The sequence below is a fragment of the Lynx canadensis genome, chromosome D3 (assembly GCF_007474595.2).
Source record: "Lynx canadensis isolate LIC74 chromosome D3, mLynCan4.pri.v2, whole genome shotgun sequence".
In the NCBI taxonomy this organism is placed as follows: Eukaryota; Metazoa; Chordata; class Mammalia; order Carnivora; family Felidae; genus Lynx; species Lynx canadensis.
The window spans coordinates 77,407,795-77,425,651 of NC_044314.2; the positions used below are offsets into that span (position 1 = coordinate 77,407,795).

Genomic DNA, 17,857 nt, shown 5'->3' on the forward strand with positions numbered 1-17,857 from the left:
TGCGTCCACACGTAAAGTCGAGCGACGCGCTTAAGAGTGACGACATCAGAGCGCGCCGCCACTGCTGCCGCCGCCGCCATGAACAGCGTAGGGGAGGCCTGCACTGACATGAAGCGCGAGTACGACCAGTGCTTTAATCGCTGGTTTGCCGAGAAGTTCCTCAAGGGGGACGGCTCCGGGGACCCGTGCACCGACCTCTTCAAGCGCTACCAGCAGTGTGTTCAGGTGAGCGCTCAGTTGGCCAGGGCCCTCTCGTCCTCTCTGCGGTGTCCCGGGCCACACGCGTAGTATCTTGCGGGAGTTGGAATTGGGAGGGTGAAGAAAAGCCGCAGTGAGGGCAGTGGCAGGAGCTGTCTCCCCATCATCACTACCAGGCTGCCTGGTATCTCTCTGAATGACAAAGTTAAATATTTTTGCAGTGCTTTACGTCTTACGGAGCACAGTAGCATCCTTTGGTCCTCATCCTAAACTTGCAAAGTGGGCATAGTTCTTATTTTATACATGGAACACTTACGCCCCCAAACAGGAAGTGATTAGTGCAAGTTCACCAGAATCGTCTCCCTGATTTTTGCGGTAGTGCACTATTCCACTATTACGTTGGAGGGGGACGCGCGGTGTTAAGTATCTCTGGCCTGTTAGACGTCAGTCTCTGGACTGATTTTGTTGTTTTAATTCCTTCATTGGCCTGTTTGATTTCTGAACTGCCAGCCAGCTAGGAAATGTTCATTCCAGTTCAATGAATTAGATTGTAAGCACAGCACTGGGCACAGCACTCCCAGTTAATTTAAAACGTCCACAGGGTAATTCCAAGTTGCTATCTTTGTCCTATTTACAGATGGGAAAGTGAGGCTTCCTTAAGGTCACATAGCCAATAAGTCCTGGAACGCAGATTTGTGTCCATCACAGTAGAGTGGAGATACTGTTTAAATTCCATGTTTGAATTTTGACGATTCCTCACACCACCTTTCCAATCTGTCTCTGGTCTTACATTTATTTCTTCGTAATGGTACTCAGGTTTTAAAAAGTACAGGTCTTGAATCATGGTTGGTTTTTTTTTGTTTTGTTTTGGTCCAATCTGATTTATTAGTTTTGTGCCATCGTATTTACAAAGTTTGGTCCTCAAGCTTCATATAGATCTGTTTCATGTGTTTTTCCTTCCATCAGAAAGCAATAAAGGAGAAGGAGATCCCCATTGAAGGACTGGAATTCATGGGCCATGGCAAAGAAAAGCCTGAAAGCTCTTCTTGACCTTGACAGTCTCCTTGAAAATGGACTCCTCGAATCAGGAAATAGAGGACACTGGATTTCGTCAGTTAAGGCTGTTAAAATAGCCATCGATTTGATGAGTTTAGGAGGGAGTTTTCTTTCCTCCTTAATTTCCTCTCAATTGTGTAAGAGGATGAACCATCACTCTTTGCTTTGAGAGGATTTCTTACTCTGGCATCTTGCAGGAACTCCATGTGCTAAAACTGAATGATTTCTTAGGATTATGATCTGGGATAAGCTTTAAGTATCCTTTGTATGTGAACACTGATAGACTTGTCAGGATGATCAGGGTTGCCTAACCTCTTAAGTTTTGCTCTGAAGGACATGAGGTACATTGTACTGGGATTATTCATGGAAGCGATTGGTTAGGATCTCTTCTCTCAGGGAGCTAATGCTCTGAAAAAGGGATCCCAGCACAAGTTTTAATCAATGCTTGGGAGCATGGCTTTATTTCTATAGAACTGTTAAGATTGCTGGTGGACTGGGTTAGCCAACAGGAAAACAGCTTTAACAGAGTTCCCTGCCTTAAAAAGAGGTGTCAGATTTCAGATTAAGATGTGAAAGCTTGAAGAATATTGCAGTAAAAACCATTTCAGAGCTCACAGTGTAGTTTAGGAATTAAGATTTCATGGAGTAACTATGGAGGAACATCCTAAATTGCAAAGATCTGCTGTTGCCAGTTTTCAACCCAAGTCAATTAAGCCAACCCGTATTATCTTAAAACTGCCAAAATGCTGCATCTGGTTAAAAGGTTAAAGTTTGCTTTATTTGCCTCATGTATCCACCCTGCCCTGGAATGTCTGTAATCATGAAGATGGAATAAATTGTAACATCTAGTTTCATTATTTGCCCCTGGAGAACTCAGTGCACTTTATGGAACAGCTATTACACTGTAACCCCACATATCTCATATGCACACTAAGGGAGAGTTTTGTTTTATAACTTAAAGGTGAAAAGTGAAGATTTATCTAAGTGAAATAGTGTGCTATAACAATTAGAAATCTCACTGATTTCTGAAGTTTATTCCCACAGTAAGCTACACAAATAATATGCTTATATAACTGCACAAAAAAAATGCCAGGATCAGGTGAGCACTTACACACTTTGGAATGTCAGGTAATCACCAAAACTGCATATATTGAGTAATTTGGTTCACACATATATACCCAATATAGTATGAAACAGTTTACAGAAGGCAAAAATTCTATTATCCTCTCCAATTTACCAATGACTACTTCATATTTAACATGGCCAGTCCTTAATGTCATTTCAAGACATTCTACATTTATATTTTTGACTGGTTACAGTCCATTATACAAGGATTAGAAGAGATCATTGGAACCCGGTTGAGGGATGCCAGGCAGCAAGCCAAAGTTAAGTACATCTGTTCTGACCTCAGACTGGCCACAAGTACAACAGTTCCATAGTGACTTGGAAGCACAAGCACAGGCTGCGGTTAGATCACAAAATGGTAAAGACAGCAGGGATCCTTTTTTTCCTTACTGTAAATGGCTTTCATGCCTTGTGTTTCCATTTGCCTCACCTCTGCAGTACTAGTTTACTGTGTGTACTGTGCAATACCAAAACCTGGTAGCCTCTTGCTCTTTACTACCCAACTGTCTGATTGAGCCTCAAGAATAAAACCAGCTCCAAGCCAACCATGTTCTTCCACTGTAATTGCTACTGAGGGAATATTTTTTTCTGATTGTTCTTCATTCTTTTTTGACTTCATCCTCCCCATAAAGTGACTCCAACTATCTCAGCTACTTCAGAGATTTTAAATTTTGAGGAAGAATGAATGGCTCTTTAAGGGTGACTTTGTTACTATTACTATTGTTTCTCCTTAATTCTTAGTGCTATAAGGTTTTAATTCCAGAAACAAATAAAGCCAATGGTATATGCAGAAATGTGTCATACTGCCTTCATTTCTCCAAAAGTTTGACCATTTCAGCCTTCAGGGTGCTGAGAGATGACCCCAAGATGAGAACTTGACACCTTTGGAGAAAATTATCCATTGGGAGTATTCTTCAACAAATGCTGGTGGAATGGGACAAGAGAAGGCTAGGACACAGGAAGCACTTTCTCTAGAGAATCAAAGATACTGCTTTCAGATATTAATTGCAGGTATTCTACTGGCCACTCAGTATCTTTGCCACCCAAAGTCTGTCAAGACCCAATCTCAATTCTTAAATCAGCTCCATTCATGGTCCCTTTGCTTTACCCACCCCAGGCATAAGAAACCAAGGACAAGTCTGATATAAACACTTTCTACAGGCCTATAAATGGTGGCCATAAACCTTCACGGCAGAGACAGAAATAACATTAATGCTGATTTCCGAGGGAAAAACACCACCAAAGAATGCAACTCCAGCTCATGGACCAATCTAAGTTATTTATTTAAGCCATCTCCTGCCATAGCAAAGGGATGGAAGATCAGTATACTGGTCATCATTTGATACAAGTAAGGAAGGTGAGCTTAAGGTCCCATATACTTTTCTGGTCCGTGTGCAGAGTCATGGTCCAAACCAGTGCTGTGGTCCCCAATGGGTTATGGTCCAGGTTCTCTTTATTCATCTTCATAGCCGGTCGGAAGTGGATTCACGTGAGAGTTATGGAATAGAGTATGATTACCATCTCCCCAGGGAAAGGGCTGTGGAGTGAAGATGTCAATTAGGCAATTCCAGAGAAGAGTTGAGACTGCCATGAACTGCTTAAGATACAGGGTATGTGACAGACAATACCTGGCAACTAGTCTATCAGTGCTGTCTTTACGAATCACATCACCTCTATCAGAATGGAAGAGGAGTATGGGGGAGGAGATGCTTATTTAAATGCAGACTTCTGGGCTTCATTCCAGATATAAAACAAATCCCTGGACTGGAAACTGCAACCTACCTTCCTCAATTATTTTGCATGCTCCCTTTGAAAAGCATGGTTTCCAACCCTGGATGATTTTGCCCCTCCAGGGACATTGGGCAATATCTGAAGACATCTGGGGTAGGGCATCTAGTGGGTAGAGGTCAAGGATGCTGTTAAACATCCTAAGTCTCATAGGATAGCCCCTTGCCCCAACAAGAACTACCCAGCCCCAAATGTCAACAGTACTGAGGTTGAGAAATCCTGCTATATGGCTTCTACCGTACACGGGTGGGAGTGGGGCTCAGACTCAAAAATTCTGAATGTAAGACTCTAGCTTAAGTTTCTATAAAGCCAGCCCTACCTGGGCTAAGTGATGTAACAGTTATTAAAGTGCCAGGAGGGTCTTTTGTTAAGAATATTTACAACAAACAATGGAAAACAAATGATTACATCTACATCAATAGCAAAGGACAAAACAGTTGAGAAGATAACTAGCAGAAATAAGAATAAGAGAAGCTGTTAGTCTCTTCATTATGCAGCTAGTACCCTGCCAAATGCCCAGGTCCTAGAAAGGTGAATCACCTTCTGACTTTGCCTCCGTAAGGGAGATTCCCAAACCTCCAAGTCTTATACAACCCACAGTTTCAGAACAGTATAGAAGACAGAGGTGGGATGAATCAGAAAAAAAAAAAAAAAAAAAAAAAGGAAAACTTAAGGGCACTTTTGTATGACCTTGAAGAAAAACAGATGTGGCCCCCCCCGAGTCTCAGTTACCCTTACATAAAACCAGAGAAAATACAAATTTATTTGTGAGCATTAAATGAGAAATTGTTGTACACGCCAGGCACACAGGATTTTAGAGAATGAAGAACCTGCACTAGGCATTTATAATAAAAGGAGAACGGACACTCGAAGAGCCTACAAGAGCGTACCTTGGACCTGATGCGGAGATGGGGGTAGGCGACGAACTCGGGTCTCTCGTGCTCTCCATGATGCGACTTCAGGAAGACGTTCAGCATGCTCACTCCCACGCCAGGAAGAGCTACGAAGTAGGTGAGGGCCTTCCACATGCGAGCTGCAGAAGGGGGTACGACCGCTCAGGCCTGGTGTGGCGCCCGCCCCGGTTCTCACCCCCCTTCCCCAAGGCCCCAGGCCAAGGTCACAGTCCGGCCCCGCCTCGCTCGAGTGGGGCTGAGGCCCCCCACGCCGACCGCAACTCCAGTACCTGAGCCCTCCTCGCCGTGGGCGCCACTCGACATGGACCGCCCCAGCTGTGCCCCGGACCGACCTAGCAGCCGCGAAAACCGGGACGCAGCCGCCACCGCCATTTTCGACCCGCACAGCCTCAGAGCCGGAAGCGGAAGTAGAAAGTGGGCCGGAGGGCGGGACCACAACCTCAAAAGCAAACACCTATTGGGCGGAGCCTTCTCGCCTTAACTGGAGGAGCCTGCGTACTATCAAAATCCTCAGAGCCACCGATCTTGAGAGAGCATGCGCTCTGACCCTTCCGTGTGCACGCCCCTCTCCCGACAGTCCCCACCCTGGTGAGGCTAAGCGAGGCGAAGTGGGAGAGGTTTATGAAGCGCGCTCTGGCATCCGGGAGCGCTGTCTTGGTTGGAGTCCGTAGACAGCAACTGGAAGTTCTGAGCTCAGAACATCCCATCTCAAATGCCGTTCCCATTCCTCCCCGTCCTGTGACGTCATTTTTAATCGCACTTGACATAATAGTCGTCATCATTATTACTTTATCTGTCTTCCCTACTAGAATATGAACTCTGTGATGCCAGAGTTTGCCACAGCAGCATTCCCAGAGCCTGGCATGGTACCTGGAACGTAGCAGGTGCTCAATACAAATTTGTTGAATGAACGAGTGAATGAATGAATGAATGAATGAATGAGTAGTAACGGGAACCAGAAGGAGCCCTGGAATTGGTGCCAGAAGATTGGATTCTGATCCTGCCTCAACATCCTTAATTTGTGGCTCCTTTAGTCATGTTAGCCTTCTCTCCCTTGAAACTCTGGAAACAAAAATTGGCATCTTGACAACCCCCTTCCCCCACGTCTTCCTTCCTTTTTCTTCCTTCTCATCTAAAAGCAGTTTTAAAAATAAAAGTTAAAATAACAATAATAGAGGAGAAGGCAGTGTGAAGACTGAGGCAGAGATTGGAGTGATGTGGCCACAAAAAAAAAAGAGAAGCTGGCAACCACCAGAAGCTAGAAGAGACATGGAATGGATTTTTCCCTATAAAGGCAGTTCAAAGGGATCATGGCCCTGCTAACACCTTGATTTTGGACTTCTAGCCTCCAGAACTGTGAGAGAATAAATTTGGGGTTTAAAAACAACAACAACAACAAAACAAACAAAACAAAAAACAGAAAAAGATACTAAGATAAAGTGAAAGTAAACCTTTGGATCATAGGCCCCTTGGAGAATGTAATGAAAGCTATGAACCCTTTCTCCCCAAAAATGCACCTGCTCGTAAGCACACGGTGTTGGGGGAAGAAGGTAGCATAAAGTACGTCTGGAGACCCCCCTAACAGAACTTGTGCCCCAGGTTAAAAACCCCTGAATAGGGGGAACAAACAGGGGCTCTGGTGTGGGAAGACTGAATTCACATTTTGTTTCCATCCCTTACAGCCATGTGACCTTGGGCAAATGAGATAAAATGAGGGGCGCCTGGGTGGCTCAGTTAAGTGTCCGACTTCAGCTCAGGTCATGATCTCACGGTTCATGGGCTCGAGCCCCACATCAGGCTCTGTGCTGACAGCTCAGAGCCTGGAGCCTGCTTCGAATTCTGTGTCTCCTTCTCTCTCTGTTCCTCCCCTGCTCACACACACACTCTCTCTCTCTCTCTCTCAAAAATAAAGATTTTTAAAAAAATGAATGCTGTAAGTCTATGCAGTTTCATGAAGACAAAAATTTAGAATTGTGTTACTACAGCATCACAGTCTGATCTACCATTAGATCTTTGAGCAATCCAGGGTTTTTACAAATTATGGTACACCATATGATAATGTCAGGATCATCAAATTCCTAGGTATCCTCAAACACAGCCAAAGAGTATATGAGGCCCCAAAGTGTGGCCATGGAAAGCGTCCATGCTCAAGGGTCAGGAAATCTTTGGTCTGCCACTAGCTGTTTCCTCTTTTCTTTTTTTTTTTTTTTTTTTTTAAATTTTTTTTTCAACGTTTATTTATTTTCGGGACAGAGAGAGACAGAGCATGAACAGGGGAGGGGCAGAGAGAGAGGGAGACACAGAATCGGAAACAGGCTCCAGGCTCTGAGCCATCAGCCCAGAGCCCGACGCGGGGCTCGAACTCACGGACCGCGAGATCATGACCTGGCTGAAGTCGGACGCTCAACCGACTGCGCCACCCAGGCGCCCCTGTTTCCTCTTTTCTAAAATGGTAATGTAATACCCATGTATTCAACCCTTTATCCAATAAATATTTATCAGAACCCAGCTCCACGTCGGGAAGTTACTCAACTTCCAACTATAACAATGAGATTTCATCTAATAAATATTAACTAAGGAACTACTATGTGCCAGGCATGTGTAGCAGTACAAACCAGGTATAAGATCTCTCATGTAACTTACATTCTAGTGATGGAGAAAGGATTAAATGAAAAATGTCTGAAATACATTAAAAATTCAACAAGTATTCATTTTCTCATAGGGCTTTCATACACTTTGCATGGCGGTACTGCTACGTAAAGATTCTATCATGGGCTTGGCTCACAGCACATAGTTAGGCATGATGCTTATGATCTTATTGCCAGGTAAGCTCAACATTTCCAAAGCCTCAGGTGACAGTTTAGACAGTCCAGGAAATGCAAATCATCAATACAAAGAATAGCTAATATTTTTGGGACATTTATTTTGTGCCCATATCATGATTGATAAACACTTTACACAAGTTGTCTTCCTCGCCTCACTTAGTGAACACTTTGGAGTCACTTTTTTTTAATGTTTATTTTTGGAGGGAGAGAGAGAGCGCACACACACAAGCATGAATGGGGGAGGGGCAGCCAGAGGGGGGGACAGAGGATCCAAAGCAGGCTCTGCACTGACAGCAGAGAGCTAGATGCAAGGTTCAAACTCATGAACCGTGAGATTGTGACCTGAGCCAAAGTCGGATACTCAACTGACTAAGCCACCCAGGTACCCCTCATCTTTAACTCTTCTCTCTGTCTCTGTCTCTGTCTCTCTCTCTCTTTCTCTCTCTCTCTCTCTCTCTCTCTCTCTCTCACACACACACACACACACACACACACACACACACACACACACACACACTTTATATCCAATTCATCAGCAAATCCTACCAGCTCTTCCTTCAGGTGTATCCAGAATCTGACCAATTCCTACCACCCGCCGCTACCAGTGTGATGAAAGATGTTCTCATCCCTCACCTGGACAACTGCAACAGCCTCCTAGCTGGTCTTCCTGCTACCTAGTCCTCATACAGTCTATTTGCTACATGGCAGTCAGAGGATCCTTTAAAACAGTTCATCTTCCTCCTTGGCTCAGAATCCTCCCATGACTCCCATCTCACTCAGAGTAAATACCAAAATCCTTAGAGTAAGATACCAGGTCCTATACACCCTGCCCCTGGCCACCTCTCTCACATCATCCTTTCTATTTGCCCCTTTGCCCATTTCACTACAGTTACATTGGCCTTCTTGCCTTCCCCTTGGACACGCCACGCATGCTCCTTCTTCAGGACTTTTGCACATGCTCATTTCTTCTCCCTGGAAGAGTTTTCTCCTAGGTGGTCCCATGAATTGCTTCTTTATTTCACTCAAGGATGTGCTCAGAAGTCAGCTTATCAGAAAGGCCTTTCCAGACCACCCTGAAGTGAAAGAACTCCTTCCCACCCTGACACTCTATCCTCCTTACTGTACCTTACCTATCTGCATGGCACTTACCACCATCTGATATATTAAATATTTATTAATTTATTGTCTGCTTTCCTGCACCAAACACCATGGGGCAGGGACTATGTTTTGTTCACCAGTATGACCCCAGCACTTGGTACATGATAGGCACTCACTGAGTATACATTAATCCCAACCAAGATCCTGTGAATTAGATACTATTTTACCCACTTCTCATATAAGTAAACCATGACCCCAGGAAATTGCCCAAAGTCAGAAATCTTTAGGCAAGTGGTGGAACCAGGCAGTCTGGGACTCAAGCCAGCTCTTTTAACCTCAAAGCCATACAGGCTTTGCTTTAGGTATAATGATATCAAGTCCAAGAGGTCACCCTGTCAAGTTCATGCTGATCTGATGCTCCTAAAAAGGGATCAGCAAGAAAAGGAATAGCTATTTGATTTCTGACATCAGTGGGTTGGGAAAGAAAAATATTTCAAGTCGTGGGGTCCTTGAGAATGGACAGAACCATCAAATGTGTCCTCGGGGTACTGAACTGGCAGTTCCCAGCCTGTGCTGCCTCTCACAGTGATCCCCAGGGCACCAGGCTTCTCCACGCAGGGAGCCTCTCCAAGGCCATGGCCAGCCAGGCCTGGATTTGACGTCATCCTCTCTGGCAGCTGGTAATGTTTATGCTCATGTTGAAGCCACTAAGGTCTTTGATGCTCTATTTCCTTGAAACAGGGAGCTGGCAGGTGGGTACCTCAATACCAGGGGCAGCTGATGATGAGGGGAGGCATTTTGTAAGACTAGAAGAGGTTGCCTAGCCAAGGACAGGGCTTACTTAGGGGAATGCTTATCTGGGGGTATCCTGCCTGCTATTCCTAATGTGATTTTTCCCATTTAAGAGCACCTCCGGTTTCTGGACCAATAAATATTTGTCTGCTAAGAGACTAATCCTAGGAAGTCACTGAGACATTTTCCCATGCACACCGCAGGGGAAGCTAGGGTGTTATGACCACCACCTCCATCTTCTGAATAGCTTGTCTGAGCTGTTCAGCATCATTAATTCATGTAACTAGGGTCTCAACTGTGTCTCTGGACTGGTGTGATGGCAGTGACCCTCGTGGAACATCCAGTCTAGAGGGAGAGGCTGACAAGTAAACAGTTATTACTATTTACCATAATATTACAGTGTGATGGGTTCTACAATGGGAGGCAGTGTAGCATGGACCTTGGCATCAAGTTCAAGTCCCAGGTATGCTACTTACCTATATAATCAAGGCGAAGTCAAGTTACCTTTTAGATTCTCACCAATGAATTAGAGTCATTACAAGGACATAACATTATAATAGTTATCAACTAACATTTATTAAGCACTTACCATGTACTGGGCCCTTCACATGTACAACACTCCTATGAGATAGGTGCTATTCTTATCCCCATTTTACAGACGAGGAAACTGAGATGCCAAGAGAGGTTGAGTGATTTGCCTAAGTTTCACAGCCCTTTAAGTGATTGGGCCAGGAATCAAATCCAGATAGTCTTGGTCCAAAAGCCTGCACCTTTAATTACTGTGTAATATTGCTTCAGTAACTCAAGTGACTTTAGCACAGCACCTGGCACAGAATGAATGCTCAAAAATTGTTAACTATTATTATTGCTATGATCAGGAGAAGCAGGGAAGAAAGGCATTTAGCCTGGGTTATAAAGGGGCAATCAGGGTAGTCTTTTTATAGGAGGTGACATCTAAGTCATGGCTCCTTCCCAAATAAATAAGAGTGAGTCAGGGACAAATTTGGGTTGGGAGGGAGATAAGAGTTTTCCAGGCAGACATCACCACAGAGAAAAGATGTGGGTACTATATCTGGGATTCCAAACAATGCCTTAAGGCTGGAAGTGTGGAAGGAGGGAGCAAGAACTTAAAGGGTTCTCAGGCCGTGCTGAGTTAAGATTTTATCTGAAGGGTACTGAGAAGACTTGGCTTTAAGCAAGGAGAGAGATAATCAGCTTTGCAATTTAGAAAGATGCCTAACTGTAGTGTGCCCGAGAGGTTTGCACAGGGGACTGGCTGTGAAAGTCTGTTTCTTTGGGGCAATTAAGGCAGGCAGAATAGTATAGCTTGCAGGTTAGGGCACTGGATTCTGAGGGGGGGGGGGTGCGGTGCTGAGCCTTGCCTCCTGGGTTGACTCTCTTGGCCTCAGTCCTCCCTACGTGGAGGACCAACAGCAAGGCATCTCTCAGAGCCTTCCTTTTTTCATTTATAAATGGAGCTAGTAACTGCCAAACTTCCAGGGCTATAGAGAACCTGGAATGTGGGGTGCGCCCAGTGAAGGGTAACTATTACTTATTTCTACAGCTCCCCCAACCCTCTGCCTAGTTAGGTTTTGGAGCAGGGACCACAGGCGTCATCCACCTCTTTAACCCCATAGGATTTGGTGCTCAATTATTTTCCCGTACTGGTTTGTGCTCATACACATATCTGTACCTGTGGCTTTGCTTAGGCTGGCCCCTCCTGGCTGGAAATGCTCTCCTCACCCTAATGCCCATCTTTGTCTGCACACGCCCCACCCAGTCCTCACTCCTACAGGCAGCCTTTCCTGATTGCATCGTGCTCTCTTGCTCTGGTCTCCCAGTGATGTTTAAGCTCACTATACTATGCATGAAGACTATTCCATGCCCTTGTTTCCACCCTAAGCTCCAGGAGAGCTCTCCCCATTCCTTTCTGATTCCTCTCTACTCCCATACAGCCTGTAACAGAACAGGCAGAACAAAATGGTTAAAAACTTGTGTTTTCAGGGTGCTTAGATGCCTCAGTTGGAAGAGCATGAGACTCTTGAAATCAGGGGGTGGGTTTGAGCCCATGTTGGGTGTAGCAATTACTAAAACACACCAAAAACTTAAAAAACAAAACAAAACAAAAACTTTAGATTCTCAGATAAGGCTGGATTAAAATCCTGGTTCTGCTGCTTTTACCAGACAAATCACTCCCTGCTCCTTTTTTTTTTTCCTCTCACGTAAACACTATGCCCAACATGGGGCTCAAACTCACAATCCGAACCCCAAGATCAAGAGTATATTGCTCCATTGATTGAGCCAGCCAGGCAGCTCTCACTTGCCTTTTCTGTATCTTGGTTTCTTCATTTCAGAATGAAGAAGATATTAGTACTTACCTACTATAGTTTTGGGGAGGACTGAATGTGACGATGTGTGTAAAAAAAAAATTTCAGGGGGTGCCTGGGTGGCTCAGTTGGTTAAGCGACCAACTCTTGGTTTTAGCTCAGGTTATGATCTCAGGGTTTGTGGGTTTGAGCCCCGAATCAGGCTCCATGTTTATGGCACAGAGCCTGCTAAGGATTCTCTCTCTCTCTCTCTCTCTCTCTCTCTCTCTCTCTCTCTCTCTCTCTCTCCCCCTCCCCTGCTCACACTCTTTCTCTCAAAATAAATAAATAAGCTTAAAAAAATCTCAGCACCTTGCTCAACAAATGGTAATTTATATTATTGTTAACCGTCCACTGTTAAGTTAAAAGCAAAGCTGGTGTATATTATGTGAAACATATCTCAAAAAAGCTGTTGAACACAACAAAGCAGGCTACAAAATATTATGAAATGTGTATTTCCCGGGCTCCTGGGTGGCTCAGTCGGTGAAGCATCCGACTGCAGCTCAGGTCATGATCTCAATGTTCATGGGTTTGAGCCCTGAGTCAGGTTCTGAGTTGTCAGCACAGAGCCTGGAGTCTACTTCAGGTTCTGTGTGTCTCTCTCTCTGCCCCTCCCCCACTTGTGCTCTGTCTCTTCTCAAAAATAAACATTAAAAAAAATTTTTTTTAAAGAAATGTGTGTTTCCCTTTTTTTTTTTTTTGTAAAATGCACAAAAATACTGTAAGGATTTTTAACTCATATGTTAACAGAAGTAATGTCTGGGTATTCGTTTTCTTTTAAAATTTACTACAATATATGTTACTTGTGTTATAAAAACAAAGGCTTTCACCAAAAAGCAGATGATGAAGTTGCTATCACCACTTCTGTTGCTGGTATTTGTCTCATCAGACTGTAAACCCCATGAGGACAGGGACCCCTTCGCCTGGTGCGGAAAAGGCGCTCAACACACATTGACACAAAGGGGACTGGATGGGGGCTTCTCTGGCACCCGCGCCTGCAGTACCGCTCTCTCCCTGTGGGTGGCAGGCTCCGCATGTGCGGGCACCGCCCATGAGTCTGGCTAGAGATGTGCCTGCGACCTTCAACGTGGCTGTTGGTCTCAGGATCCTTGAAGGAGAAAGAGGGGGGAACCTGGGAGAAGGATAGAGGGCGCCGGCCTTAGGCTCAGGCCTCCTCCTTAGGGCCTTGCCTTTGAAACTTTCTCTGTTTCTTCCCTGGATTTGAACAAAAAGAGAAAAACTTCACTTCCTAGAGAATGTCCGCACCTCTCCCAACTCACCTTTTAGTGGAGGGCAGAGCAGAGAGACTGAAAGGCCCCCTGGGTCCGGGGGTGGGGGATGAGGGGAGAGAAAGAGAGATCATTCTGAAAATCTTCGTCTTCAGAACTCATAACTCACATGGCGCTGCACTTGGCGTTGACTGTCCCCACCCAGTAGCTCTTTGATCTTAGGAGGGAGTTGTGTTAGCATCCCCATTTTGCAGTGGAGGGTCATTGTGGCTTAGAGAGGTAGTGCTCACTTAAAGAGACAGACCTCAGCTGTGTTTGATTCCGATCACTTCCCTTGACCCACCTCTGTATGTCAAACTGAGATTACCCTTGGAGCAGGTGTGTGCTCATTTAACTTACCATTAAATGATTAATACTAACAGCATCTGTTTAACCTATCCTTACTGCAGTGTTGGCACTCGACATATATTATCTCATTTAATTCTTCCAACGACCCATAAAGTAAGAAGTACTATTATCCCCATTTTACAGATGAGGAAACTGGGCCTCAAAGAAGCAAAAATTGACACAACTAAAGACAAACTTGACAGAGCCAAGATTCAAATGCATGGCTGTCTGACTCCAGTCTTTGCATTCCACCAGTTCATTTTTTTTTTTTTAAGTAAGCTCTAGGCCCAACATGGGGCTTGAACTCACAACCCTGAGATCAAGAGTTGCATGCCCCAATGACTGAGCCAGCCAGGCATCCCCCAGTACATGCTTTTTTCTTAGTAAACTATTTAAGTATTGAAGTATTGAATAGATAATACATCTACATGGCTCACATTACAGTAAGAAAATAAATAAATAAATAAATAAATAAATAAATAAATAAATAAATAAATAAATAAATAAATAAAAAATAGAAAAGCCACCTCCCATCCCTGTCCTCCAGCCACCCAGTTTCACTACAAAGAAGGTTAGCATACTATAGATTTCTGATGAATCCTCTAGAGATATTCTGTGCATAGACAATCACCTATTTTTACTGCTTCTTACATACCACTGATTTTCTAAAACGCAGGAAGGACCAAGTCCTCTTCTTCTAGAACAAAGTGGGAGTCCTCTGATAGGCACGTAGGGCCTCCTGGAGGCATCTCTGCCCACTTTCGGTCTCAACCGCCTAGGTCTTCTCCAAGCTCCATATCATATGTCATCTTCCCAGCCTCTTGTCTCCAGCTTCTCCCCAACTGCTCCCTCTATTGTGATCTCTTTGCCCTTTGAGGCTCCCCAGCCAGAATCCATCCGCCCTCCTTCTTTTGCCCCTAGAGGCCCTGCCGGCCTCTCTCTTCTTGCACAGTTCATTATACTGCGTGTGATGGATGGTTGTCTCCCTGCCTGGCTCTCCTGTTAGGTTATTAATTTCAGGCATCTCTTGCCATTGGTTAGGAAGCCTGATAACAGCGCCACCATCCATGTAGTCCCCATGCTAACAAAGTAGGGATCAGTCTTTCTCGTTGTCTCCCTCTCCTTCATCCTTGCATCCAGTCAACCACTAACTAACTGGGTTTTACCTTAGAAATGTCTCATCTTCTCCATCCCTGCTTTGGTCATGGCCACTATCCTTTCTCCCCTGGACTATTGCAGTAGCCTCCAGGCTGATCTCTTTCTTTACAGCTTCACTGCCTCCAGTCTCTTCTCCACATAGCAGCCAGGGTGACCCTTCTGAAGTGCAACTCTGACTATACCACCACTCCACTTTGCCACCCTTCAATGGCTTCCTGTTCCCTTAGGTTAAAACACTTATTCTCACTCCACCATCCTGAAGGATACAATCACTGCCCATCTCCACTATTTTCACAAAGGTACCTCAATTCAGCCTCTGAGCTAGCTTTCTTTCTGTTTCTATCTGTTTCTGTTTTTATTTCCAAACTCGGGGCCTTTGCCCATGCTGTTCCCTCTGCCAGGGGTGCTCTTTCCACTCCCCATCTCCCTAACTTCTAAATAGCCCGGGGGCTCCGTGCCAGCAGATACCTTATATATCTTGCTTACTCCTGTATGTATCAACACCAAACACAGTGCTTAATCAATATTTTTTAAACAAAGTGATTTTTGTTCTTTAAATTTCAACACAACTTTTACTCTCTACCATGCAATATAATGTCATATTTCTGTTTTCATCTGACAGCTTCCTGCACTCCATAGCTATAGCTTAAACTGTAGCCAGGCAATTGCCACACCCCTATGTCTGCATTTCTCATGACAGGCAGCACAGTAACAAATACTAATTGTTCTAAAAAAATTTTTTTTTACCTTGAAGATTTTTATTATTATTTTGCTGTTGTTCTTCTTCTAATGACAAAAAAATATATGCCTGTCGTAAAAACTTCAGACAGAAATAAGTTAGAAGTCCCCCATGGGCCCACCCTACAGAGCTATTGTTTGATTTAAATGGCACCTATAACCTTGTTTCTATTTGTAGCCTTTGCAGGGGAGGAAGAGAAGGGAGCCTGGCCTGCCCATGGTCAGTTCCTCTCCTTAATTTCTAGCCCCCATCTGCTCCCCCCGTTATGCACATGGCATTGTTCCTGCCATTACCTGTGTTGAAGTTGGCAGACATTGGTACAAATGACTATGGTGGAGAGGTCTATTTAAACCTCACCCGTGAGGGGCGCCTGGGTGGCTCAGTCGGTTAAGTGTCCGACTTCGGCTCAGGTCATGATCTCATGGTCCGTGAGTTCAAGCCCCACGTCCGGCTCTGTGCTGACAGCTCAGAGCCTGGAGCCTGGAGCCTGCTTCGGATTCTGTGTCTCCCTCTCTCTCTGACCCTCCCCCATTCATGCTCTGTCTCTCTCTGTCTCAAAAATAAATAAATAAACATTAAAAACATTAAAAAAAAAATAAACCTCACCTGTGAGGGTGCCTGAGTGGCTCAGTTGGTTGAGCTACTGACTTCAGCTCAGGTCATGATCTTGTGGTTTGTGGGTTCGAGCCCCACCCCAGGCCCTGACCGTGCGTGGATCCTACTTTGGATTCTCTGTCTCCCTCTCTCTCTCTCCTCCCCCTGCAAAGTAAATAAACATAAAAAAAAATTAAAAATAAGTAAAATAAACCTCACCTGTGATCGAGGCCATTCTCCCACTTCAGTCAGACTCTAGGTCTCTATTCACGTTTGTGAACATTGAATGAACTTGAACCTTGTTGCAAAGTGGTGAAATTAAAACACTTGATAAAATTCCTGGTCTTACTGGACCCAGGTTCATATCTTGCCTTCATCACTTCCTGTGTCACACTCCAGCTGCCTGGCTTTCTGTTCCTTGAACAAGCCAACTTCATCCAACCTCAGGGCCTTTGCAATTGCTGTACTCTCTGCCAGGAACCCTCTCCCCTAGCTGTCACAGGGTGTGCCTCCCCTTAAATATCAGCCTTCCAGGAGAGGCCTTGCCCGGTCACTTTCTTTAAAGGAATCCCTTTGTCTTTAGCACAAGTATCTTTCTTTTTTTTTTTTTTTAAGAAAGATTTTAAGCTTTTTTTTCCTTAAGGTTTATTTATTTTTGAGATGGTGGGGAGGGGCAGAAAGAGGGGGAGACACAGAATCCAAAGCAGGCTCCAGGTTTTGAGCTGTCAGCACAGAACCCGATGCAGGGCTCAAACTCAGAAGCCGTGAGATCATGACGTGAGCTGAAGTCAGACACTTAACTGACTGAGCCACCCAGGCGCCCCTTAAGCTTTCTTTTTAAGTTTATTTATTTATTTTGAGAGAGACAGAGAGCGCAAGTGAGGGAGGGGCAGAGAGAGAGAGAGGGAGAATCCCTAGTGGACTCCACAGGGTCAGTGCAGAATCCAATGACAGGCTCTGAAGCTGTGAGATCATGACCTCAGTCAAAATCAAGAGTCACACGTTTAACAGACTGAGCCACCCAGGCGCTCAAAAATTTTTTTAAGTTTATTTATTTAGGTAAGTCTCACACTCTTCTGGCTGAGTCAGCAGGTGCCCTTCAAGTATCATTTTTCTAATAGCACAAATCATAATCTGTTTATTTAGTTTGGTTTGTTGTTCATCTCTTCCATTAGAGTGTAAGTTCTATGAAGGCATTTAATTTGTCTCTTGTTGTTGTATACCCAACACTTTGCACTGTTCTTTGGGGCCTGAATGCTAAACCCAACATTTTCTTGGTCCTTCTGTGTGCTAAGCACTCTTCTGAGCATTTCACAGGAAAGTTCATTCTATTCTAAAAAAAAAAATCTTGGGGCACCAGTGGTTCATTTGGTTGAGCGTCCAGCTTCAGCTCAGGTCATGATCTTGGGGTTCGTGAGTTCGAGCCCTGCATCGGGCTCTGCACTGACAGTGTGGAGCCTGCTTGGAATTCTCTCTCTCTCTCTCTCTCTCTCTCTCTCTCTCTCAAAATAAATACATTTTTAAAAAATTTTAAAAATCTCTTTGGTTTTTATAGGTTCTCTTTGGTTTTCATAGGTACCATTATTAG

General features: G+C 44.5%; 2 protein-coding genes across 2 annotated transcripts; one reads left to right on the top strand and one right to left on the bottom strand.

Annotated features, from left to right (window-relative positions):
* Positions 1-26: 26 nt before the first annotated feature.
* TRIAP1 (TP53 regulated inhibitor of apoptosis 1) lies at positions 27-3,169 on the top strand. Its single transcript, XM_030336150.1, has 2 exons — positions 27-225; positions 1,165-3,169. Exons 1-2 carry the CDS (start codon positions 79-81, stop codon positions 1,246-1,248), a joined length of 231 nt encoding a protein of 76 aa, XP_030192010.1. The 5' UTR covers positions 27-78; the 3' UTR covers positions 1,249-3,169.
* Positions 3,170-3,638: 469 nt separating this feature from the next.
* On the bottom strand, positions 3,639-5,485 carry LOC115528208 (cytochrome c oxidase subunit 6A1, mitochondrial). Its single transcript, XM_030336149.1, has 3 exons — positions 5,351-5,485; positions 5,058-5,200; positions 3,639-3,916 (listed from the first exon to the last, which is right to left on the bottom strand). Exons 1-3 carry the CDS (start codon positions 5,451-5,453, stop codon positions 3,833-3,835), a joined length of 330 nt encoding a protein of 109 aa, XP_030192009.1. The 5' UTR covers positions 5,454-5,485; the 3' UTR covers positions 3,639-3,832.
* Between the last annotated feature and the right edge of the window lie 12,372 nt (positions 5,486-17,857).